The sequence below is a fragment of the Danio rerio genome, chromosome 22 (genome assembly GCF_052040795.2).
Source record: "Danio rerio strain M-AB ecotype USA chromosome 22, GRCz13ab, whole genome shotgun sequence".
Classification (NCBI taxonomy): domain Eukaryota; kingdom Metazoa; phylum Chordata; class Actinopteri; order Cypriniformes; family Danionidae; genus Danio; species Danio rerio.
The window spans coordinates 19,675,956-19,701,978 of record NC_141042.1 but is presented as its reverse complement, the minus strand read 5'-3'; the positions used below and the strand labels follow the sequence as shown (position 1 = coordinate 19,701,978).

General features: G+C 36.0%; 1 protein-coding gene across 1 annotated transcript; it reads right to left on the bottom strand.

Annotated features, from left to right (window-relative positions):
- Positions 1–1,788: 1,788 nt before the first annotated feature.
- On the bottom strand, positions 1,789–24,778 carry si:dkey-21e2.4. The gene is made up of 12 exons (XM_087304238.1): positions 24,627–24,778; positions 22,711–22,863; positions 11,664–11,735; positions 11,424–11,568; positions 10,484–10,631; positions 10,116–10,367; positions 9,882–9,948; positions 2,996–3,094; positions 2,769–2,913; positions 2,529–2,667; positions 2,118–2,369; positions 1,789–2,034 (listed from the first exon to the last, which is right to left on the bottom strand). The coding sequence occupies exons 2-12, from the start codon at positions 22,799–22,801 to the stop codon at positions 1,879–1,881; spliced, it is 1,566 nt and encodes a 521-aa protein (XP_087160364.1). The 5' UTR covers positions 22,802–22,863; positions 24,627–24,778; the 3' UTR covers positions 1,789–1,878.
- Positions 24,779–26,023: the final 1,245 nt, after the last annotated feature.

Sequence of the window (26,023 nt, the reverse complement as noted above, 5' to 3'; positions counted from 1 at the left end):
AGGCATATTGACAAGCAAGTGGAAATGTTGGGCTTGAAGGACTAGCCTTAATGGCACAGTTCACAAAAACCACTACCTGATGATTAGGGCTACAAAATATAAACTTCTGAAAGCCATAATATATAATCTGAAGGATGTTTTGAGCTGAAACTTTACAGACACATTCTGGAGACAAAAAAGACTTATCTTAAATCTGGAAAAGGGGTAGCCTATAGGTGCCCTTTAACTCAAATGGTTTGTAGCAGTTTATTGCCTTTACTTATTGGTTTTATAGTACTCAGTTGGTTTGAGTTCTCTTCATTTATTGGGTTTTTAGTCAAATTGCTTTGTTTACTCAAATGGATTAATTTCACAGTAATCATTAGAATTAGTTTTTGAACTTAAATGGTTTGCTGCAATCGGTTTCCTCAAACGGTTTGAGTTACCATAACCCAGACCCAGATTGGCTAATCAGAAGGACCGGGAGAATTCCAGATGGGCCGGTCTGTTTTTTGGCTGAGAGGACCAGTGTCCCTAGCTGCTTGCACTCTCAGCAGTCACACTTTTTTCATTTATTTATTTAATTGACCATAGCCTCACTCTTTTTATTCATTGTGTTGCCGCAGCTCTGCTCTTTTTAATTATTTTCGCAGCCCCGTAAGCAAAATGCAGCCTGCAGGTTAATAATGAGGTAACTAACTCTCATTCCACCCCAAACAGCGGCACCTTAGTGAATAAAATAATTTGCATGATTAACATTAATGAATATTAAACCTGCTCAATGAAAATCAGATGAATCACTACATTAATAAATCTAACATAACTTGATCAGAAATTTAAAAAGGGGAGAAAAGGAATGAACCATCATCAGAAAGTAATACTGTGGTCACGAGTCTTGCAGATAACACTGCAATACTTATTTTTTATTCCAAACGCTCTAGTATAACAGTGCCATTGTGGTCCAGTGGTCAGCATGTTCCGTTACGATGTTGCCGACCCGAATTCAAACCTCACCTGAGTAATTTTTTTATTTTATTTTTAGTGTTAAGACGTATAATTCTGTTTGGGTTACTTATGTAGGTGTACATATTTTATTTTTATTTTTTGTGTGACCATTGTTACAAAGGACTGGATATCTTTAAAGAATTTTGCACAGATTATATATTCAGATATTGCACAGATTTGGGCCGGTCTATGGCTTGAAACTCCGGGGGTGAAAAGGAGTCCCACTCAGGCCCTGCCATAACTTTTTGGGTTTACAGTGTAGTAATCACACTCACGGCATTTACATTAAATTGTAAGAAATTGCAATTACCTCTAGCACTGAGTTTAGGAAAAGGCAACAGATGATTGTTATTTTTTTATTTCATTCATTCATTTATTTTATTTTATTTACCAGCCTGGTTAAATTAATCAATAATTTTTTATTATGTTCCACCATTCAGATTGAAATTTGGAAATTTAAGAAGTTGTCAAGATGTGTCCCCATATTTAAATAAAACCTCCTGTTGACTTACAGATCAAAAACAATTTGTGGCCATTTTAACAACCAAATAGTCTGTTCTTATTCTTGAAATTTGATATCTTTTTTTCTAAAATGACCTAAACATTATGCAAAATAAAGCATTTTCTATTTTCATGAAGATTGCACACATCTATAAAACCATTTTTACACTACAAAAACTGGAGGCACATGTTGGCAAACACATGCACACTCCAACCTGTAGGACAAACGGAATGCTAAGACCAGTCAAGTGATAATATTGTATTAAAAATTCTTGAGACAATGAGGACAATTCAACTCACTGATGCTTGTAAACTGATTGTTTTATTGAAAGACATGGAAAAAAAAAATTAAGAAAAACATTTCATGTTTTTTTTTTTTTTTTCATGAAGTTACTAAACATTTTCAAGTTTGAATCGGATCCACTGAAGATATGCTGAAATCTTAGTATAAGCATTAGGATAGAGACGGGAATTACAGAGATAACCATCACCGAAAGCTGTGATACCGACAGCAGTGTTATTACAAACCAAAGGACCTCCTGAATCCCCCTGTTTAAAAACACAGATAAGCACGTCACTAGTGAAAAAGGTTTGTACATTAACATAAAATCTGAATCATTATTCATACGTACATTGCAGGATCCTCCATGGCCATAAGCACAGATCATCTCTGACGCCACATATTCAGATCCCCATCTGCGTTCACACTCTGCATCATTCACTATAACTGTCTCTGCCTCCATTAGACGATCAGGCACTGGGCCTTTACTCCACAAATCTCCCCAACCAGCAACACTACAGATAGTATCTGCTTCAACATCTTCTCCATCTTTTGGTAATGATATCAGTCCAATGCTGTTGCTCAGTCTGACTTTTTTCTTCAGCTTTAATGCACAATTGTAAATTGTAAACTTTTTTGTATAATTATACTGGTAAATGTTTTAAGGTTCAAAACAGAAGTCCCAAAGATGAATTAAATACATTTAATTCATTCAGTAGAAATTCAAAAAAATTTTACAAATAAAATAATTACAGATTGATACCTTCAAAAGCATGATGTCATTCAGATCAGGATTCAGTTCATAGTCTTGATGTGGGATGTAGGATGCCACTTCATAGGAGTTGTAAATTTCATTTTTACTCAAATCATGGGCACCAACCACAACCGTCAGGACGTCACCTCTGTTGAAAAAGCATATATAATTGCCATATGAATACACAGCAGCTGATATGTCGTTCAGAAAAAAACAAACATTTCAGTTCGTACTAAAAACAACTCTTACTCTTCCCAGCAATGTGCAGCAGTCAAAACAAACTCTTCAGTAATGAGGGATCCACCACAAATATGCTCCCCATCATATTGAAGAGAAACCATGTAAGGTCTTGAGTGAGGTTTTGCTTCAGTGCCGTCCACTATACCCACACGAGCTGAAAGAAATTTTGTTGTTAGTCAATTATATGCCATTTAAATGTTATTCACAAATGTGTAAATCTCAACAGTCAGTCTCACCAGTGAAGGTCACGTCTGGCACCAGAGAAACCAGCAGGAGCAGAGAGATGATCGTGATGGTCATGATGAAGACTATCAGTGAGCTCGCAGTGATGCCCACTATTAAATAACACGAGAAGTGGGTGGAGTCAGCAACTTTTAAAAGAAGTAATGAAAATTTGAGATTTGAAGATAAAGTGGCTTTTTTTGTCGTCTTTATTTTGTGTCTCTACCTCTAGATAGCGCACTCAACCCAAGAGAACATGCTTCACACATTCTGTATGTGAAACATGACTGAGACATACCTGTCAATCCTAATGTTTTCCATATTTTACCATTCTATCACACTATCATCCCTTTAAATCCACCTATTTTTCTTCCTACATTTTAATATTCCTATACGAAATCTCACTGGTTGTTATTGATGTATTTGCCTTCTTGTTCTTAAGTGTGGGACTAGTCAGGGATTACTAGAGGATAGTTGAGGTGTCCTGACAAGTTATCTTTCTCATCAGATTATGCTACCAACACTGTATTTAAAAAGCTCTAAGGTTAGGGTTAGGGATTAGGTAGGTTCGGGTGATATTACAGCTTCATATCACACTACTCCACATTAAAATTTACAGTGGTAGCAAAATCTGATTCGTAAAATATAGTGTCATCAAAATGCACTACCTATTTTTGAATTGGAGGTAGGACAAATCGACAGAACACCGGCCTAAATCATAAGCAAACTGACCGGATGTTTAGGGTCTCGTGGCGACCAGGGGACCCCAAATGGTGCATAAAATAACTAAAATGGGTGATGATGATTATAAAAAATGCATTATTCATTAAAGAGCCCATATTATACATGAAATAGGGTCATATCTTGGTTGTAAGGGTCTCCAAGGTAAAAAAAACACTTTCGTGGTCTTATAATCTGCATTTATTTTTACCTAATTATTCCAGCGACTCCTGTATGAATCGTCCAGTGATTCATTTGTTCCCAAACCCCTCCTTAGCGCGAAGCTAATCTGCGCTGATTGGACCGATGACAGTCTGTCGCGATTGGTCGACTGCCTTCAGTCAGAGAGTGAAATGCCAAACAGCTAATCAGCAATATAAAAGTAATCACAGTGCATACACGCTCGATAGTGTAGGCGTGGATTTTAGCTGCCAGTGGGTCAATGTAAATACAGACTATGGACTTGAAAATTCAGACGACTAACTATTTTATTGAGCAAAAACTCCAAAAACAGTTGAGGAGATCTCCTAGCTTCTCACTCTGCTCTTTTCACAGACACACACACACACATATTGCACACACACACACACACACACACACACACACACACACACACACACACACACACACACACACACTTAACCCTGCTCTGGACGACAACGCGCGCGCGCGCGCACACACACACACACACATCTCCGGACGACAGCACACACACACACATACAGACACACACACTACTCCTCGTCCACGGAGCTCCGTTAACAAAGCAGCACGCGTCACGTTTTTAACGTGACTTTGCACGCGATAAGAGAACCTGATACAGTACACGCGGTTACAAGTAACAAATCACAACTAAATACATTTGCCATCTAGAGTCAACGAGGCAACTTTAATCGCAAGTACTTACACTTTAGAAATGGAGGAAGAAAAATCCATCCTGACGTCCAGCAGTAAGTTACTCTTTACTGATCCTTCCTTTAACAAACGCTGATAAAGTATTATTTGTAGCATGTAGTTTCCAGAAGTTTCCAGTAGTTTCCAACTGCTTGGCTATAATGCTGAGGTTTCATCTTTGGGTAGAGACTCAATATATCCATCTGCAGTGTGACTTCAATCGACCGGCATGTTTGTGTGTGTGTGTGTGTGTGTGTCTGGGTTTCTGCGTCAGAGGGGGGGGCCTCAGGTTTGAAATCTCCCGGGTTTGCGCGTGCACGTGAATAACTTGGTTTCGTTCGTACGTCATGGCGAAACACCTAATGAATCGGTATCAAGGCGACTCGTTTGAAGCACTATGAGTCGACTCTTTTATAGATGAATCAACCGTTTTAAACACTGTACACTAACAGATTTAAGCCTTAGCTGGATACTTCACTTCACTTAGAGCTGTGTTACACACTACATGGAGGGGAATTTTCAAAAACCCATAATATGGGCTCTTTAAAAAAAAACACAATGTTTTGTTAACAGGTTGTGCGGCTAGTTTGCAGGGTAGACACTGTTTCTCGAGCAGCTTTACTCGATTTGAGGAAGAGTTAAAATGGACACATTAAGATTTGTGTGTGTGTTTACTTACATACTCTTAGAAATTTTTTGTCATGTTTAGTCTTAAACAGTGGCGTATTTAGGCATCTTGCTGTGGGCGGTACGGGAAGACGGTGCACAAAAAAAACAAAATGTGCCCCAGTAAAAATCATATGTGCCCTAGTAAGCTTTCAGAGATACAATTTATTTTATTAAAATGTATTAATTTAGAGTGGTAATCCCAGAATAAAGATGTTAGGGGCCAATCACATTTGGTGTCATTTGCACACGCAAGTTTGTTATTCTCCAAGTGCAACTGAAACAACGCTGGTAAAAGAAAACGAAAGACTTTAAAAAAAAAAAAAAAGACTAAGTGGTATAAAATATATTAAATCATGCATGTATTTGTTTTGTTTTTGTAGTTTCTTTTTTACCATACTGACCATTTCAGCTCACTGCTGTTTATTTACATTGAAACTTCTCTGAATGAATAGATTAAAGAGTTTAAGGTCATTTGGGATTTTTATTACTGAAAGAAGTTTGGACCCTAAACTTTGTGCAAGTATCTTAACAAATGGGATGGGGCCTTTGGTCTGTGTGGGTCTCAATACCCAAGATGGTGATGCTATACTGTCAGTGAGCACCATTCTTCAGATTAGATGATAACCCAAGGCTTTGACTGCTGAAATAAAACTGTCATCAAACACAACATTCAGGCCAGAGAGCCCCAAACTAGGGCCTGTGGACAAAAGTTGGCTCATACTAATCTTTGATTTAGCATTTGAGAGGAGAAGGAGAATGATAGGGAGTAGATTGGGGCGAATATTGTTGACAGATATCATCATTTCGATTTTAATATAACCTTTTGTTTGTATGTTTTGTAATTTCCTTTGTTTGTAAATGAATCAGACATTTAATTTTGTAAATACAGTCACTCGACAGATAGTGGGCAATGTACAAGACATCTGCAAGCAAATCAAGGCAAAGGCAGGTGTATTCAGCATTGAACTCCATTGTGTTATTAACTGGATTGCTTATGTTTTTACTGTAATAAGTTCTTTATTTCAAAAAATGAACATACTGCATTAGTTAATATAGTTCAAAGAAATGTTTTGCAGTTATTTTAAATTTTAGGAAATAAATTAGATAATTACTCATGGAAACTTCAAAGTAATACAGTTTTATATATTTACCTTCAGCCCACAGCTCTCAATCAGGTTGTGTTTTAGCCTTTTTTTTTTTTTTTTTTAAAGAAAATGTCTGGGCAGAATTGGCACCTCTGATCCAGGCCAATTTTACTTTACTTTATCTATAAATATTAGTGGCTGACCTTTGTGGTGAGTTTATTAGCCCAATTACATTATTTTATTTAGTCCAAAATCAAAGTTGATAGTACGAGGTTTGGCTTCTGTGCGGTTCACTAGACTGACATGCACATACGCTGAGAGAGATCAGATCGAAGTCATTTTTAAAATCATTTGATCAGTCTTACCACTGAAGGTCAGGTGTAGCAACAGGAAAGTCAGCAGGAGAGATGATGATCTTCATGATGAAGACTTTGACTGACTCTCAATGATACCTTTTATATAACGAGAGAACTAGGCACGTTCAGCTTCCCTAATAGTTTTTCTTTCATTTTGTGGTATAGAAAGCGGTACTCTGATGGTAAAACTTCATTGTGGCTTAAATGAAGGTGGCATGACTAAAACCATCCGACAGTGCAGCCTTTTGTAACAAAGTAGCATATTCTAGCCATTAATAGCATGAGATTAAAAAACCCTTACGGTAATTTTAGTCAATTATAAACTTTATTTTAAGTGACGAATCGATGAATGTGTTTTCAGCATATTCGTTCATATTTCACAGTCCGAATTTACAGATATATTTATGGGTGTTTTTTCAGTCTGTACCACTAGAGGGCGCACTAAACTTGTGCAAACGAGCTGAGATACCCAAACCAGGGCCCACGGGCCAAAGTTGTCCCATTTATTCAAGTGGTGCCAGAAGGAAAATGATTGGGGAGGGTTGGGAAATGCCTTTAACAGAGAATCTCATTACTATGTTAATTTAACATTTTGTTTATTTGTTTTAATGTTGATTCACAAAAAAAGCAAACTTAACTCAAATGTTAAATGAACCAGATTTTTAAAGGATGTAAATGCTGTCACTTAACCAATAGAGGACAAAGCTAAAGACATCAGCAGGTAAATCAAGGCTAAGGCAGGTTCAGCAGGACTAGTATAGTCACCTTATTCTCCGCCGACCAGCGGGCGCTGCCATTTGAATCTTTTTGGCTTGAGAGTTCCAGTCTCATTCACTTCCATTCATTTTTTGACGTTTAAAACTGCTCGTTACGCTGCTTGATGTTGCAATTTGATATATTCTTATTATATTATTCTACTTGGTCTGCATAGTCATGCAAACATTTGTTTGTAGAGCAAGTAGTTTTACCGTTTTCTGCCGTTTATTATTCCTAGTCATTTCTCCCATAGGCGACTGAATCGGAAGTTCTAAGACAATCGTCAAAACAGGCGCACTTCCGCATTTTAGAATAAGGTCAATAAAATAATACACATTCTCAAAAACATGTAATGCATTAGTAAATATGGCTGAAGTAATCTTTACCTTTTATTTCCAGCTATTATGAAATAATTTAGGAAAAATTGTATTAACTCGGCCCACAGCTCTCAATCAAGCTTAGATTCTTTCCCCTTCATTAGAAAAAGTTTGGGCACCCCTTAGGTAGAAAAATCCAATTTTGTTGCATATGCCGTTCAATACATTTTCTATAGGCTGCTACATTGAGCTATTTGATGCCTTTGAAATTAATGTGGTAAAAGTTCACAGCCATTTTAGCAATATCAGTTATTTAAGTTTGAGCGCCAACCACAAGTGTCAACTGAAAGCAGTGGGGAATCAAAATCTGAGAAAAAAAAATGCAGGCAATGTGTGAAATACAAAGTATTTTTTGACAGAGAATAAACAGTTATGATGGATTTATACTCTTGGTGCTATTTGTGAGATCTAAGTTGACCATATGTCATCAGCCTTTTGTTAATATGCTATTTTCCATTTAATATTGTGATAGTAATAATACTAAAGCCATTGGCCAGCCTAGTGAAAAGGGGGGTTCTTTTTTCTCAAAGACTGGACCTTTTTGCAGTTATTTGACTAATTTTCCATTTAATTATGGGATCAAATACTGCATTATAGTGAGATTTTAAACACTTTTTATTGCTAAATTAGCTTGCCGCATGGTCACTCAGATCAAATTTACTGGGTTCTAGAAAATAGAGGTGAATTTGAAAAATTCTTTTGTTTGTGTATCCATGTATAATTAGTGTAATTTCCTGATTTTGATAAATTGTAAAATTGCAGTTTATTTAGTTTAATGCATTAAGCTGCTTCTATTTGAAACATACTTTGTAGTCTGTAGATACACTTGTGCTTCTGTTTTAGGTCTTTCTTGAAACGGCAAGAGTAGTTTTACACCTTTGAAATGGATGTGGTGAACTTTCACAGCAATTGTAGCAGGATCAGCTATTTAGATTCTAGGTGTCAAATGAAACCACTGGCCAAAAAAAAAAAAAAAAAAAAAAAACTGCACACAAAATTGCAAACATACTTTGACTAAGAACAATCAGTTATTATGACAGAATTAAGTATGAAATATTTTCTTTATTTGAGATCTGGAAGTATTGTAGACCATGTCTTCAGCTTTTGGACAATATACCAGCTTTCAATAATAACAATAAAGGTAATAATAAAACATTTAGTTTGATGAGTGCCATCAACACATAGATTAAAAAAGATAAAACATTAAGATACATTTTTATTTAACTTTGTTTTCCCACTTGATTATGAATTATTATATATAGCCCCCTGTACATTTTTCCCCCAATTTCTCTTTAATGGAGAGAATGTTTTTCAGCACATTTCTAAACATAATAGTTTTAATAATTCATTTCTAATAATCGATTTACTTTATCTTTGCCATGATGACAGCAAATAATATTTTACTAGATATTTTTCAAGACACTTCTATACAGCTTAAAGTGACATTCAAAGGCTTAGCTAGGTTAATTAGGTTTACTAGGCAGGTTAGGGTAATTACGCAAAGTTATTGTAATCCAATGGTTTGTTCTGACTATTAAAAAATAGCTTAAAGAAGCTAATAATTTTGACCTTAAAATGGTTGCTAAAAAATGAAAAACATTTTATTCTAGCTGAAATAAAACAAATAAAACTTTCTCTAGAAGAAAAAATATTATTAGACATACTGTGTAAATTTCCTCACTAAACATCACTTGGGAAATATTTAAAAAGGAAAAACAAATTCAAAGGGGGGCTAAAAATTCTGACTTCAACTGTATGTGAGGATGACAATATAAATTCTTGTAATCTACATGTACAAGTGCGCTGCATTCTACAGTTACTGCAATTTCATTCAACTGTTGCATGAATGGCAATTTGACTTGTTTAACAACGCTTGATGCTTTTATTAGAAGACGTAAACACCGTTGAACAGTTCAAGACATTTTTGCACTGCACATTTTTTGTTATGCAGTCAAATATCCCTTTTAATTATATTGTTGATCCACGGAAGAAATGCTGAAATGTTAGTATACACATTAGGATATTGAGGTGAATTGCAGAGACCAGTCTTTACAAAAGATGCGATACCAACAGCAGTGTCTCCACAAACCAAAGGGCCTCCTGAATCCCCCTGTTAAAAAACACAGCGCAGTGAATCACCCATCTCTTTTTAGCATTACATCATGTAATGTAAAGCACTATATTGAGGTAGTAAAAAAAACGATGGTAGCACATTTAATATACCATGTAGTACAGTATAATAAAAATATATATTATTATTTTTTTATTTTTACATACACTGCAGCTTCCTCCATTGCCGTATACACACATCATCTGTGAGGGTAAGAAGTCTGATTGCCATCTCTCTTTACACTTTGCGTTGTTCATGATCTTCACATTTGTTTCCATGAGGACTGGACTTGGCGTTCCATTAAAAACAGAACTTCCCCAACCTGCAACCCTGCAAACCGGATCTTTATTGATGTCTCCATTTTCTTTTGGTATGGAGATCCAACTTACAGTTTGGCTTCTTGTGATCCTTTTCTTTAGCTGCCCCAAACAAATCACCGAAAGACAGAGTCAGTGGTTAAATGGTCAAGAATCATATATTACATCAGGCCTGTTTGTCTATTTTTTGTTTTTGTTTGGTTTTTTGTTTTTGTTACCTTTAACAGCATGATGTCATTTACATATCTTGGTCTATCATAATAATCCAGATGCTTGTAATAAGACTCCACTCCGATCCGTTCGGCTCCTTGGCTCATATTTTTTAGGTTATGTGCACCAACAATGATTGTCAAATATAGAGTAGTGCTGCAAGAAACATTAAGCATTTCTCAACTGGTTTCTTTTTAACGGTAACACTTTACAATAATAGTACAATAATACATGAATAATTATGTTAATATGTAAACTAAACATTACTATATTATTAACTGATGATGAGTCAAGGCGCTAATCATGAACTAACTATGATTCACATGAGTTCATGTTTGAATAATGGCTACTATAATAAGTTGTTAGTTCATGATTGTTTGTTAATTATTGGACCAAATTAGTTTTTAATTAATTTAACCATCATGAACTCATGAGCTGTTAATGTATAATTGTGTCATGACTTTACTTGGAGGGGCACTTCATCCATAACTCATTCTTAATTACTTATAAACCGTTTACGCACATCCAACTATAGTGTATTTACACTGAATAACAATAGAAAAGAGTTCTGTCATCATAAACGTGAACAGTTTTAACACAGTTCATGGGTAGTTTAGGATGAGTTAATGGTGATGTGCCCCCTAAGTAAAGTCATGACATAATTATACTTTAACATGTCATGAGTTCATGTTGGTTCATTTAGCATTAGCATTAACAACATCTACTAACAAGTAATTAAGGCAGCTGTTATTTACACACAAACTCTTGCGATTTATGTTGTAGTTAAAGTTAGTTTATGATTAGGACATGCCTTAACTCGTCATTAATTCATAATAACATAATGTTTAGCCTTTGTGTTATCCTTTAATCCCCCAGAAAAGGTTGTGAATGCAATTAACCATTTATTAGTTTTAACACTTTATTTAATAGACATAACCACAGTCTTACTTGGTTCTGCAATGTGCAGCGGTCAACACAAACGCTTCATTAATGAGGAATCCACCACAGATATGATGCCCTTTATACTGAACAGAAACCATGTAAGGTCTGGAATGAGGTGTTGCTTCATTGCCGTTCACTATACCCACATGAGCTGAGAAATAGAGTAGTCAGTCATATTATTCAGCACACACTCAATTAAAGTTACCAAAATTCAGAAGAACATTTTGTTGTGTAATCATGTCTCACCAGTGAAAGTCAACCGTGGCGGCAGAGAAACCAGCAGGAGCAGAGAGATGATGACCATGGTCATGGTGAAGACTACCAGTAAATGTTTGCAGAAGAAGCAGATTAAATATAAGAGTGAGCGGAGAATGTTTTTCAGCTTGTGACGTCAGTGATGCTAACCATATGAATTCTTGGTAACCCTTGTAGTTTCATGTCTAAAATGACACTTGAGATGTTTAATCTTCTCATCTGGCTAGCACCAAAACTGATGATGAAGTGTGAAAAAAAAAAGTTCCTCTATGACAAGTCAGCTTATTGAGTGGATACTTTTGTAATACTCTAAATTTATTTTAGGTACTTATATTTTTTATATAGTGCTTTTTATAGACACTCAAAGTACTTTACACAATGGAGGGAATCTTCTTATCCACCACCAGTGTGCAGCATCTACCTGGAGGAAGCAACGGCAGCCATACTGCACCAGACCCCACACCACACAGCAGCTGACTGGTGGAGAGGAAACAGAGTGATGAAGCCAATAATGGTATAGGGATAGTTAGGAGGCCATGATGGACAGATGCCAGTGGGCAAATTTGGCCAGGATGCCGGACTTAACTCCTACTCTTTTTTGAAGGACATCCTGGGATCAACATCCTGGGCCTCAGTTTAACGTCTCATCCGAAAGACGGCACTCACTGAGCAGTATTGAGTTCCCATCAATATACTGGGGCGTTAGGACCCACACAGACTGCAGTTTAAGCACGCCCTGTTGTTCATATACTATACTAAATAATCCACCATTTGTTTTACACAGCCCTTTCTAGACGTCCTTCCAGATGCAACCCATTACTGGGAAACACCCATGCACTCTCACATGCACACACATACACTGCGGCCAAATTAGTGTATTCAATTCACCTATAGTGCATGTCTTTGGACGTGTGTAGCAAACCGGAGCACCCAGAGGAAACTCATGCCAACATGGGGTGAACATGCAAACTTCACACAGAAATTGCCAACTGACCCAGCCAGGACTCGAACCAGCGACCTTCTTGCTGTGGTGCTAACTACTGAGCCACCGTGTCACCTAAATGTCAACCTTCTTAATTCCATAATTTTTAATAATGGTGATAATATATATATATATATATATATATATATATATATATATATATATATATATATATATATATATATATATATATATATATATATATATTTTTTTTTTTTTTTTTTTTTTTTTTTTTGTGTCACAGATTCAAGATGAAAAGAATTCTGTTTACATATTTTGTCCACATATGACATATGCACAACAAATGAGACAAATTAAAAGGAAAAATAAAATAATAATAATAAAAAGACACCCACACACATAACAAGCAAACTTGTTACAAAGACCTATTTAAAGAGCAGAGTATGATGACAAAGCATGTTAAACATTACAGAAATGATACATTATTATGAGAGTTTTTTTTTTCAAGGTAACAGATAAAAGGATTCAAAATTTTGTCAAATTGTTCAAGTTTTCATTTAAAATGGTATCTAAATCACTCCAAATGTAACATAGAGGCAATTTTTCCAAGCCACTGTTTACACAGTTTACATGTGGGGGATTCCTTTTTCCCCAGAACAGTAGCAGTAGCTTCTTGGCAGTAGTTAAGCTGTATGAGAGCAATGCATGTTGTGTATTTGACAACAAATGCGTTTGTTCAGAGAATCCAAGAATTACAAGCACTGGATCTGGTTGTAATTGCAACTTTAACATCTCGGTAAGCACTTCAAAAATTCCATTCCAATAATTCTGTATCTTAGAACAAAAAACTAAAACTGTTAGATAGATCCACATCTGATGAATTACATTTGTCATAAAAAGGTGAAATATTTTGGAAGATTCTATGTAGTTTTTTCTTTGAATAATGTAACCTTTGAACTATTTTAAATTGAATAAGACAATGTCTTGAATTAATAGAGTCTTTATTAATATCCTCCAAACCTGATTGCCATATTTTTTCTGAAATTTCCACTCCCAAGTCTTTCTCCCACTCTTCCTTAAATCATTTTGTGGAGGGGGAAGTAACATATTGTAGTTGTTCATTAATTATTGATAACGCTTTTTACTACCTTTACACCAATCTAGGCATTTGTCAATGATTTAAGGGGGTGTACTATCTAATGAAGACGTATGGGCATATATGTAGTTCCTAATCTATAAAAATCTGAAAAAAAAAAAAAAAAAAGATTCTGAGGGAATTTAAATTTCTGCTGTAATTGGTTAAATGAAGCTAGATTTCCGTCAGCAAAAAGATCTTCTAAAAAAAAAAAAAAGACTTTTTGTAGCATAACCGTTTATGAGTTCAAAATGTGTTCTTTGTGTTGTAATGCACTTTTCTGTCAAAAGAGGGCTCAATAAACATACAGCTGCACTCCAAATGATTAGCCTGTGATATTTTGTTAATTTTCAAATATTTCCTAAGCACTGATCAACACATTTTTGAACATAATATTTTTAGTAACTCATTTATTTTGTCTTTGCCATAGCTACAGAACATAATATTAGTTATTTTGCAAGATACTATTATTCAGCTTAAAGTGCAATCAAAGGCTTAACTAGTTTATTTGTAATATTTCTGACACTTTTATAATTTCATTAGTTTCTTCATCTCTTCATGTTTTGAAGCATAGTGATTTGGGTACAAAAATGATTAATGAATGGCCTTACTATTTTAATTTCAGGTGCTTATAGCATTGTGTGTGTTTGCAACCCTGTCCCCTTCTTATGTGAATAAGGTCTGAGATTTTTAAGCCCTATTTAGGGTTTTGGTTGATTAGACCATAAGCTGAAGTGGGGCATTTTAATTTTTTTTTATTTTACTTTGTTTTGGGTTTTTTTTTTTTTTTTGGAGGGGGGGTCATGATCACCAGCGATCTAACCACCAGAGTTCGCTGGTAAACATTGGCTGCATCTGAAACCACCTACCACTCAGGTGCTGCATTTGAATTTAAACGTACTACACAGCCATAAGAAAAGTATATTCTATACAGTACGAAATTGAAAAGTATGAATGGAATTCGGACGTACTAAATCTGACATTTTGTCATGGTCATGTGACCTACCTGCATTAGCTGTGTTGCTTCAGTTCCATTCATAAATTCTCTCGCAGGGCATCATGGGATAGCGCAGCATGCATGGAATGCGCACTTCAGAATCTTGCAGGTAGTAGTAAGTCGTCCGGTTATTTCTCGCATACTGATTTTCGAATTCTATGAATTTGGACATACTACTCGGCTCGCATACTGATTTAGTGTACTATATAGTCTGGAAGTATGCAAACTACAAATCCACCATGTTATGGACTACAGAACCCAGTCATGCAACACACAAAACCGGTTCCTGATCCTGACTGATTGCAAACACAGCTGATGCTGCTCAAGTACTGATTACACACACATTTTTACAGCTCACTTTGAGATACTCATTGCTGAGTCTTGTTATCTGTTTAAGTAACATTACAACATTTTCCTTGCCTTCCGTGTTGTGAACCTTTACTTTGTTTTGTTTGATTATTCCTGTATGCTGCCTGACTTTGACCATTTGCCTGCTATTTCGACTACGACTCTGGATTGCCCTCATACATCTGTTTGCTCCAGTGTTTATCATTGCTTGCCTGACTGCATGTGGATCCGCAATTCAGTTGTTAATGTCACTTCCCTGGTTACATTTACATAATAGTTCATCCAAAACTGAAAATATACTCAGTTTACCCACCCTCTAACATTTTTTTTTTGTTTTGTTTTTTTACGTGGACTGAACATAATAAATTACTTTTTTTGAGTAATGTTTGCCTTTTTTTGTTTATTAAACACAAAAAAGGATAGAAAAACTGGAAACCTGTGACTCTGGATGTCAATCGTTACTGTTTTTCAGCTTTGTGTATCCCGTTAAGATCTATAATTGTGTAAAATAGCATGCACCTTTTATTAACGATCGCAAAAGGAGACAACAGATAACAATAAAAAACAACACAGCACAAAGCACATAATTTTTTAATTAATTGATTCATTCATTCATTTTCTTTTCTACTTAGTTCCTTTATTAATCCAGGGTCGTCACAGCGGAATGAACCGCCAACTTATCCAGTACGTTTTTACGCAGCACATGCCCTTCCAGCCGCAGCTCATCTTTGTGAAATATTCACAAACACTCATTCACACACACTCTCACACACTACAGACAATTTAGCCCACCAAATTCACTTGTACCACATTGTCTTTGGACTGTGGGGGAAAACCGGAGCACCCGGAGAAAACCCAAGCGAACGCAGGGAGAACATGCAAACTCCACACAGAAACACCAACAGACCCAGCCAAGGCTCGAACCAGCGACCTTCTTGCTGTGAGGTGACAGTACTACCCATTGCACCACTGCATTGCCCATCATTTTTTAACATTTTAAATAAATGAAAAAAGGGGAAGCGTGGTGGCGCAGTGGGTAGCACAATTGCCTCACAGCAAGAAGGTCGCTGGTTTGAGCCCCCTGTCTTTGCGCGGGTTTACTCCGGATGCTCCGGTTTTACCCCACAAATCCAAAAGCATGTGGTATAGATGAATTGGGTAAGCTAATTTGTCTGTGGTGTATGTGTGTGAATAAGTGTGTATGGATGTTTTACAGTGATGGGTTGCAGCTGGAAGGGCATCCATTGCAAAAAAAATGTGCTGGAAAAGTTGGTGGTTCATACTGTTGTGGCGTCCCCAGATTAATAAAGGGACTAAGCCAAAAAGAAGATAAATAAGTGAAGATAATTTTAGATGTACAGATTACACCTCTACATCACATCATATAATGTTTAAGCATTAGGTCAGTAGATAGAGAGTATGTGGTCTTTTTGAACACATTCAAACACAAGAGCATTTACACTAGCAATCCAGCCAAATTAGTTTTTCACTACTAAGTGGTCAAAAGTTTACAAACTAGAAATGTTTCAGAACCCATTTACGTGATTTTAGCATTTTTTATTCATTTGTGGACAGATTGTCAAAAGTGTATCTTAAAGGGATAGGTCACCCCAAATAAAATCTATCTCATCATTTATTCTTTTGTGTGATATTAAACCTTTATGAGATTCTTTCTTTGGTTGAACACAAAAGAAGATATTTTGAAGAATGGTGGTTGCTGTTACCCATTGCCATCCATGGTAAAAACAAAATTACAATGGAAGTCAATGGGTCCGAGCAACCAGCATTTAAAAAAAATATATATATTTTTTGTGTTCAACACAAGAAACAAACATATAAATATATATATTTTAAAATATAATGACAATTTTTATTATTGGGTGAACTATCCCTTTAATACCAGGTGTAAACAAAGTCTAGTTGCATAAATACCAGCATTTTGTTTAGGTTTCTTGTTGTGGTGTGATAAAAGGAATCCAAACAAACACAAATTGTCCTGATGTCTGCCAGCATTCACCTCATCTCTCATGTAAATGCTATTAGTAACCTACATTCATTAACATATCTGGAAATGAGAAGACTCAGACAAATCCAGCACGCACGTCTGATACAGCCATCAGTATCAAACTAACTTCATTGTCAGACTTAATAGTGACAGACAGAGAACTGAGGCTGAAACCTCATTGGCTAACGCACCCACAGAGTCTAATACTAACCCAATGGAAAGAGTCCAAAATAAATGGCCTGTTCACGGCTAGACAAGCTTATTTTACAAATGTGTTAGATTGGAGGAAAAGAAACTGATGAAAACCTAACTTTAAACATTCAGCAAGGGGGAAAATCTCCAACCTTTGAGCTGCTGAGAAACAGTGCAGATGGTGACAAAAAACAGAAGATTTGAATATTTACCTTTCTCATATGCAGACCTGTGGCAAAGGTTTGGCTCAGTTGAGTATTCCTGCCAGTTTTAATCCTGTCAGTGGAATAGCAGACTAAAATGTTAGGCTAAATGTTAGTGATTAATGTTAAATGTTAAACATCTGTGTGAAATCAAAATTTACAATGTTTATTTTTACATGCTCACGTTGTTATTTTTATGTCAACAATGAATCTATGTAAGTAAATGTTTGTTTTGCTAATCTTCAATCAAAGTCTAACCATTTGCGTATGCATTAGTGGCAGTCCTTCTCTTTTGACGTCAGTTTGACGGCTTCAACCACAATATTTTTAACCACAAATCTTCTTATAGGGATTTAAGCACAGAAATGAGAATTTCTGAATGGAACACGGTGTTTAACACCTTACAAATTCAATTACAAATTACAAATACCCTCTTTCATTTCGTAGTTGCCAGTTGTAAGCACTATCATGGAAGTTTATGGTAATGTGGTCGATGTTACGCTCTCGCAATCTCTCTCTCTCTCTCTCTCTCTCTCTCTCTCTCTCTCTCTCTCTCTCGTTAACATGCTTAAATACTTGTGCTATGTGATAAAATAAAAGCGTATTTAGTCCACGTTGGACTGCTGAAGTCTGTTCTAAAATTAGAGTTTCAGACTTGTTGTTATTAGCTATGGTTTTTAATAATACGCGACTCGCATCGACAGGTGAAAATCCGATCTACCTAATTACACTGCAGACCCGAGAGCACAGTTCCAATTCCTATCGAATAAGTTTCCACATATGAACGAGGCCTGAATCTGATTTGAGTAAGTTGGAATCCATGTGATTTGTTCCTGCTTACACGTACACGGGCCATATCCGATCTGTGCCACATGGGGGGAAAAAATTGGAATTGAGTCACTTGAGCAGTGTAAATGCGGCCTTAGTCTATTAATGCTTCTGAAGTGGCAGATGCAATTATCTCCCTCGTTCGTGCTTTCCTCTTTGTTTGTTTTTTAATGTGTGCGTTCTGCATTGTTCGGCTGCGCAATTCGGATTGGGCAGAACGAAAGTGTGCTCACTCAATTTGCTAGTAAGTCTACCACACACCGATGGCAGTCACACATTTTCTCTGAGTGGAGGAAGTTAAATAATACATAGCACATATCGCAGGCTATTGGATTAGCTAATCGCAACATTTCAAATTGCGAATGAGATTTGATTAATCACACAGCCTTAGTAGTTGTGTTTAGACATTAGATATGATAAGTGATGTAGCATAAAATTTTAATTTTGTAGTAATAACCATTGAATATCTTAATGATAAGCAGGTAATAAGCTAGTAGCTAATAGTGTAAATTGTTACTAAAACTAAAAGTGTTAGCGATTTCTTTATTCTGTGATTTGAAACCATGGGCTCTATTTTGAGCGCAAAACGCAGGGCGCAAACGCTTTCAGGGCATGTCAGAATGTATTTTTGCTAATTTAAGGACTGGAAAATCCGCTTTGTGCCATGGCGCATGCTCTGAAAGGGTTGAGTTTATTTTCCTAATGAGTTATAGGTGTGTTTTGAGAATAAACCAATTTGAGTCTCATCTCCCATTCCCTTTGAGAGCCAGCTGCGTTGCGCCATAAACGCATTCGCTATTAATAGGACGCAAAGTAAGTCTAAGTGGAAAAACATTTCACTAGCAAACAGTTAACAGTTATTTTTAACAGAAAACTGTTAAACAGAGCATCTACTGCGTGAGAATGAGAGATAATGGAACTACTTTCACTTTCGCTCTTGGATAGGGAAACCTTTATGCACAGACATCAATTAGTCTATAAATAAATAATTTTGTTTGTTAAGCGCAATTATTCGTTTCAAAACTATTTCTAAATTCAGTTCTAATTTCCAGCAAACGAATAAATGAACAATAATAACAAAGTGTGCTCAAAAACCTGAGTTATATCCTAAAACACATGCTGTGCCCCTTATGGTCTAAAACCTGACAGGTGGGCAAATATAAGCTTGTTTTTAATAAAACAAATATAATTATGGATATAATAAATAATACTGCTGATAATAATAACATTATACAAAAGCAAATTGTTATGAATAAACTGAAAGAGATGAAGAAGGCATAAAAGCAGTGGTTTTTCATATTTATGTAGGCTAGAAAATAATGTTTTGTAATATTTTAATCCTTTATATTTATATCCTATATCTATTCTTATTATATCCTATATATATATATCCTTAATATTAAATTTTTTTCATATGTAGAGATATTTGCCTATTGCTCTCTTGTGCGTATTAAGCAGTGCGTAAGCAAGGCGCAACTCTGCGCCGGTAGTTTAGACCGGGTTTGTTTTGGCCAAAGAAAAATCTATTTTAGTTTCTTAAAATAGCGACCCGCCAGCAGTGCGCCTCAGAACACCTTCCTTTTTAGACCAGAACGCCTGGACGCACATATGAGCGCTAATGCATTTGCTATTTAAACAGCGTAGCGCAACACCTCAAAACCACTCTTATGCCAAGCTAAATCTACCAAACAAGTATTGCGCCGTGCCTTGCGCCACATTGCGCTGGGTTTATGATAGGGCCCCAAGTCTGGTCACAAAAAGAAGCTATTTCAAACACTGGACTGCAATGAAGGGAGTAAATGTACAGTACATTAGTAACTCTCGGTTTGTACACAAGCTCAAACACGCACAAAACTGTATCACACACTTGGTAACACTTTACTATAAGGTTCATTAGTGAATGCATTTACTAACATGAACTAATCATGAACAACACTTGTACAGCATTTATTAATCATAATTGAACATTCACAAATGCATTATTAACATGCTTGTTAACATTAGTTGATGCACCATGAGTTAACATGAACTAACAATGAACTACTGTATTTTCATTAACTAACGTTAACTAACATGAACAAATACAGTAGTAAATGTATTGTTCATTGTTTGTTCATGTTAGTAAATGCATTAATTAACATTAACTAGTGAACCTTATTGTAAAGTGTGACCATCCAACTTCTACCTTACTATAAATAAACAGCTAATTTGTAGTTTATTAAGCTACAATGTTTGTTAATACAGCAAATTGTGACCTAAAGTGTTACCATATGAACCCCAATCCATCACAATCCCCAACATCCAAAGACAGCTTCACAATGCTGACTGGGATGATAGCCAATAAACGGCCTGCTTCAACTGCTCAAAACTTATAACAATGGACAGCAACCCCTCCTCATGGCAGCCTGCTCAGTCCACTCGCCAGCGTTTGGCTTCCCTGCAGGCATTCTGGGAATGCCGAAAACGGTGCAGAAGGCAGGGGAGACTTTGTGGTGGCGGCACATACCGCGACAGTGGCATAGCAGGGTTCATGCAGGCAGCAACACACACACCACTGTAGTATTCACATGCGTCCAGTGGCTTCATAGTCAGACAGTGCTAATCCTCGAAGTGATGACAATCAACGCTATGATGATAGTCATGGAAGGAGAGCTACTGCGATGGTGCTGTACAATGTATTGTTTTAGCATCAACATTGAAATGTGTGCATCCTCAATAGTTCCATCACAGGATGATCAGAGTAAAATATACTGAACCACTTTGAAAAAAGACTGACTGTGATATAAACGGAAAAACTATAAAAATGGTTAATTGGTTAACACCAAGTTTCCTTAATATATACAGTAAACAACTGTAAATTGACTTTCACAGAATTCCCAGCATAAGACTTTATTGCTTTTTGTTGACATTACTTGTTGATGTTACAGGGTTTTTCTCATCAGTGATGTACATTAGTTTTTTACTTTGCCTTATGTTAATAAATAATGTTTATTGCATTAAGTTAATTTTATGTGTGTTGCCTTGATGTTTAGTAGTTGTGTGAATGACATTCAACCTCTTCCATATATTAGTACAGTATGTTTCTCTCAACCCATGCTCTTTCTGATTAGTTACCCCTATGAATATTGTTGGAGAGTGCCAAAATACGTCCAAGGAGCTTAGTTTTTTTGCATTTTTTGTTTTCGTGAATCAGCCAGAGGCCACTGTGTATGATTTTTGAGACCTCAAATTTCTCTCGCGAGTGCCATTCGCACCTTCAGTTCCCGTGTAAATCCACCAGAGGCCACTGTCGACTGACTGATTGACTGACCCACCATCCTCCCCAACCGATAGTATTTTCAAAAGCACAGATTGACTAGCACCCTAAACCTAACTAACCTCTCAAATCCTCTGACGTACGCGACGAGCCACTGGACAAACACTGTTTTTTATCAGTGTAACAAAACTACGCAAGATGTTAGAACTGCCAAACTATGGTGTATAACAATAGTTTCTACTGTATTTGTTGCTATTCTGGCAACCACATCTGCCAGTTTTGAGAAGTTTTACAGATTTCTTCTTTTACTGAGCTGGAATCTCAGTTCAGAACTCTTGATTTGTCTCTGAAAAGTTAAGCCATAATATTAAAGAAATGTTTGCTTCATTGTGGCATTATATTGTATTTATCTATGCTTATCTATATATGCTTGTCTATTATGTTTTATGCAGATATGCTGCTCTACAAAATCACCACAATCAATAAAAAATCAAACAACAAAGGCTCATTCAGAAAACATAGCCTTATATACATTTCTAAAGATCGCCAAATATGTCCCACAAGGTCTGTTTTTGAGACCTCTAATTTCTCTCGCGAGTCTTCATTCGCGCCTGCTGTTCTCACTTAAATCCACGAGAGGCTGCTGTCGACTGAATGAATGAATGACTGACCGATCGACTGACCCACCTTCCCTTTTTTCTAAACCCAACCAATAGTATTTTCAAAAGCACTGATTGACCAGCCAACCCACTTCCCTAAACACAACCGACAGTTTTAAAAATTTATCTAGAAAAAGAAAAGACCCTGCCTGATTTTCACCACATTTTAAAATTTCAAAGCTCGCAATTTGTCAATTTTACCTAAAAGGATCAACGTTTCTAATCAAATCTTGACCAATCAACTGCTCTCTAGTATCTGATTTGCCCTGTCCCCTTTAAGATGCTTACATTTGCTTTTCATCTGATTTTAATTGACCTCATCACCCTAAACCCAACCAATAATGTTTTCAAAAGCAATCCAGAAAAAGAAAAGCCCTTACAGCTACCTGATTTTTACCACATTTTCATCTTTTAACACATTCCCCCCCTATTATTTATTTATTTAATTTTTTGGCTTCTGTTTTTGTCTTACCCTCCTTCTGGAACAGCTCTTCACAAGACTTGAACCCCATCATTGTGGTCATCTCCTCTCTGCATCTCAAGTCAGCAGACGTACAGTACATGGCCAGCTACTGGAAAACCTTGTAACAGCGGGAAAGCTATCCATATGGAGGTAATCGGTTAGCTGGTAAGCGGGAAAAGTAACAGTGTCATATCACCCCGTAGTGTTCCTTTTAAAGACAAAATGCAGCCATACATACTACATAATTCATGATCCCCACAAATGTATATACTGCTACATTTTCAGAATAAGCCTATGTTAAAATCAAAATAAATATATTTACATATCTTGCAGAAAAGCAAAGGACTACAATATTTATTTTTCCTTTATTGTGCAGCCTTAGACTGCAAAATGAACAAGGGGTTTCTGAAAGCAATACATACATATATATTTTTAAGCCTTGGAGTCAAGCAACAACTCATTTTAACTGCCGTCCTAAAATGGACATATTAGGACATATTAGCCTCAAAGTAAGGCTAAGCAATGGATGGATAAAATCAAATGCAGAAGTAGCTGGGAGGTAAAGAAATATTGAATTGCCTACAAATCTGGATCGATTTCAAAGCAACCCCCGAGAGTTGCCCCCAACAATAATTGAGGAGAATTTAGATTCTGTTCATTCTTGTCTCTAAATCAGCCAGTTCTCCGTGAGGCGAACTTGATTTACTTTGAAAACACTGAACAGGTTCACTGGTTATTAGTTGCAAATGTGGAACTCGCAGATGTTTTTCTTCTGGTTTTCGGGTCGATTACAAATGGGACGGGTGGAAAATACATCAAGAAAGAGTAGACAGGAGAAATAAAAGAGAAAAGACCAAAAATACAGCAGTTTATCACAGATTTCAATGATTGTGACAGTGATTTGAATAAATTAGTAACAGAGGGTCTGTGGAGTGGTTGAGAAACCTGTTGGAAACAAGTTTTTTATGATTTTTTTTTTATGAAGCTAGTGGCCAAATGATTGTAAGTGTAGTATAATACACAAACAGCCCAAAATAGAAATAACGTTTTTGACAGTTTGTTTTTTACTAGGGCGCAGAACACTATAGTTTGTGTAAATGAGGACAGCAAAATTAAATAACTGACGATTCATACCCAGAAATTCTTCATACAGTGGACTAAATACCAACAGGAAGTGAAAAAGTTGAAGCTAATGGTGGTCATGATCACCAGCGATCTAACCCAATCACTTTCACTTGGACTACAAATCCTGTCATGCACCACACACACACAGCTGTTCCGGTTCTCCTTTAATTACACACACAGCTAGAAGCTGCTCAAGTACTGATTACACAGACCCAATAAATGGCTCACTTTGACACTTTCATTGCTGAGTTTTGTTTGGTTATCCTTCAACATTACCGTGCATTCTTCTGGTCTAGTCTTTGTCTGTGTCTGACTCCTGCCTTGTTCTCTCATTTATGTTGTCTGCCGCCTGTATCAACCATTTGCCTGTGGCATGACTACACTTCTGATTTTGTCTATATATACCCATTAACCCGCATTTAACCATTGCCTAATACTAACAGTTGTCTGACATATTTTTGGTTGATTGTAATCATTAGACTGTATTTCTATCAAAGATATTTGATTTATAAAGAGGAATTTGTCCGCAGTTTTACTATGAAGAACTGAACTATGACGAGTAAACTGCGGTAATGTGAGAAATTTTTTAAGTTATCTGAATATATTTTTATATAATATAATATAATATAATATAATATAATATAATATAATATAATATAATATAAAACTGGTAGGTGCAGCTAATCTATTATATCAAAGCTTTATTCTTTATCTTGACCATCCTAATTACGGACCCAAATTCTGAACAATCAAACTGCCCACACTGTCTAAAAATGGAGGAAAACAGAAGATGTCTTCACCGAGCTTTTCCAGGGTCCAGTTTTCTTATTTTCTCAGGCATTCCATCCTGATTTTCCGCTGAGACGTTTCGCGGGCTGTTTTAGCATTGATCAAAGGTCCAAAGCTTTGATCTTTCGTCCTAGTGCTGCCAAAAGATCACTCCGGTCTCTCTGGCGGGCGAACTGACAGGACAGTAGACCAACAATGATAATTACAGGCTCCTCTTTATGTTTCTTTCTGTGTCTTTCAAGCTCAAAACTGGCATAAACAGACACTCTGCACTACAGCCTGAATTCCTGGCCTGTGAGACGAGGAGAGGTAGAAAGGTAAAGTTTTTTTTTTTATTCTATCGATGAAGAAGAAAATAGATTAAAGGATCTGTATAAAGTATAGGTTTCTGCTATAGATTGATGTTGAAGCCTTTCTTTCATGTACATTTATTCTTAAGTTGGATTTTAAAGCAAATCCCCTCTTGATTTTGGTCTAAAAATGTGTTTTTAATATGAAATATCAACAATGCACGACTTTAAATAGTTAGTTCAGCCAAAAATGAAAAATTGGATAGTAATTCCTTACCCTCATGTCGTTTCCACCTTTATTGGAGGTACTTCACTGTAAAAAAAATGCTTGGTTCTACACCATTTCTTCATGTTGTCCCAACACAAATCAGTTTGGTTAACTTTGTTTTTGCAAATTTAAGTGGATTAAACATAAGACAATAAAGTTGTTCCAAAAAAAGCTTACGAATTGTGTTGTTTCACCACGTTTTAAATTAGTAGTATAAACAAGCACCAAAAGTCTTTTTATTTTTTATTTTTTTTTGTGTTGAGGACAAAGTAAATTAGGTACAGTATTTGAAAAATCATTACATGCACACTGTAAAAAAAAACAAAAAAACAATAGGTTACACACAATCGATTTGTGTTGAGATAACTTGAAGGGATTAAGTTAACTTATTAGTTTTTTTTTTAATTTAAGTGGGTTGAACATAAAACAATAAAGTTTAAACAGCAAACTTATTTTTTTTAGTGCACCCGGTATTTACGTTTATTTCAGTATAATTACAAGTGGATTATGTTAAATTCAGGCAGAATTTAGGCAGCTTGTCTATTTTCAATCCCTTCCAGAAGTGGTTAAAGGAATTAAACTGGTTCAATCAGTGTGGAAGTGATGTAGATGATGACAAGATAAAGGGGGAAAGCCCAATGCAATCCAAAAACAATTAATTCTTATTAATTTGTATGATCTCTGTTAGGACTGAGCGATATGGCCTAAAATCTAAATCTCGATTAATTATATTTTAACTTGATTAAGATTAATGAATGATTATTTTATTTATTTATTTATTTGTTTATTTTTTGCCCTCATACTTCACAGACTTTAAATATGCTCACAAATTACAATTGAGAGATTGCTG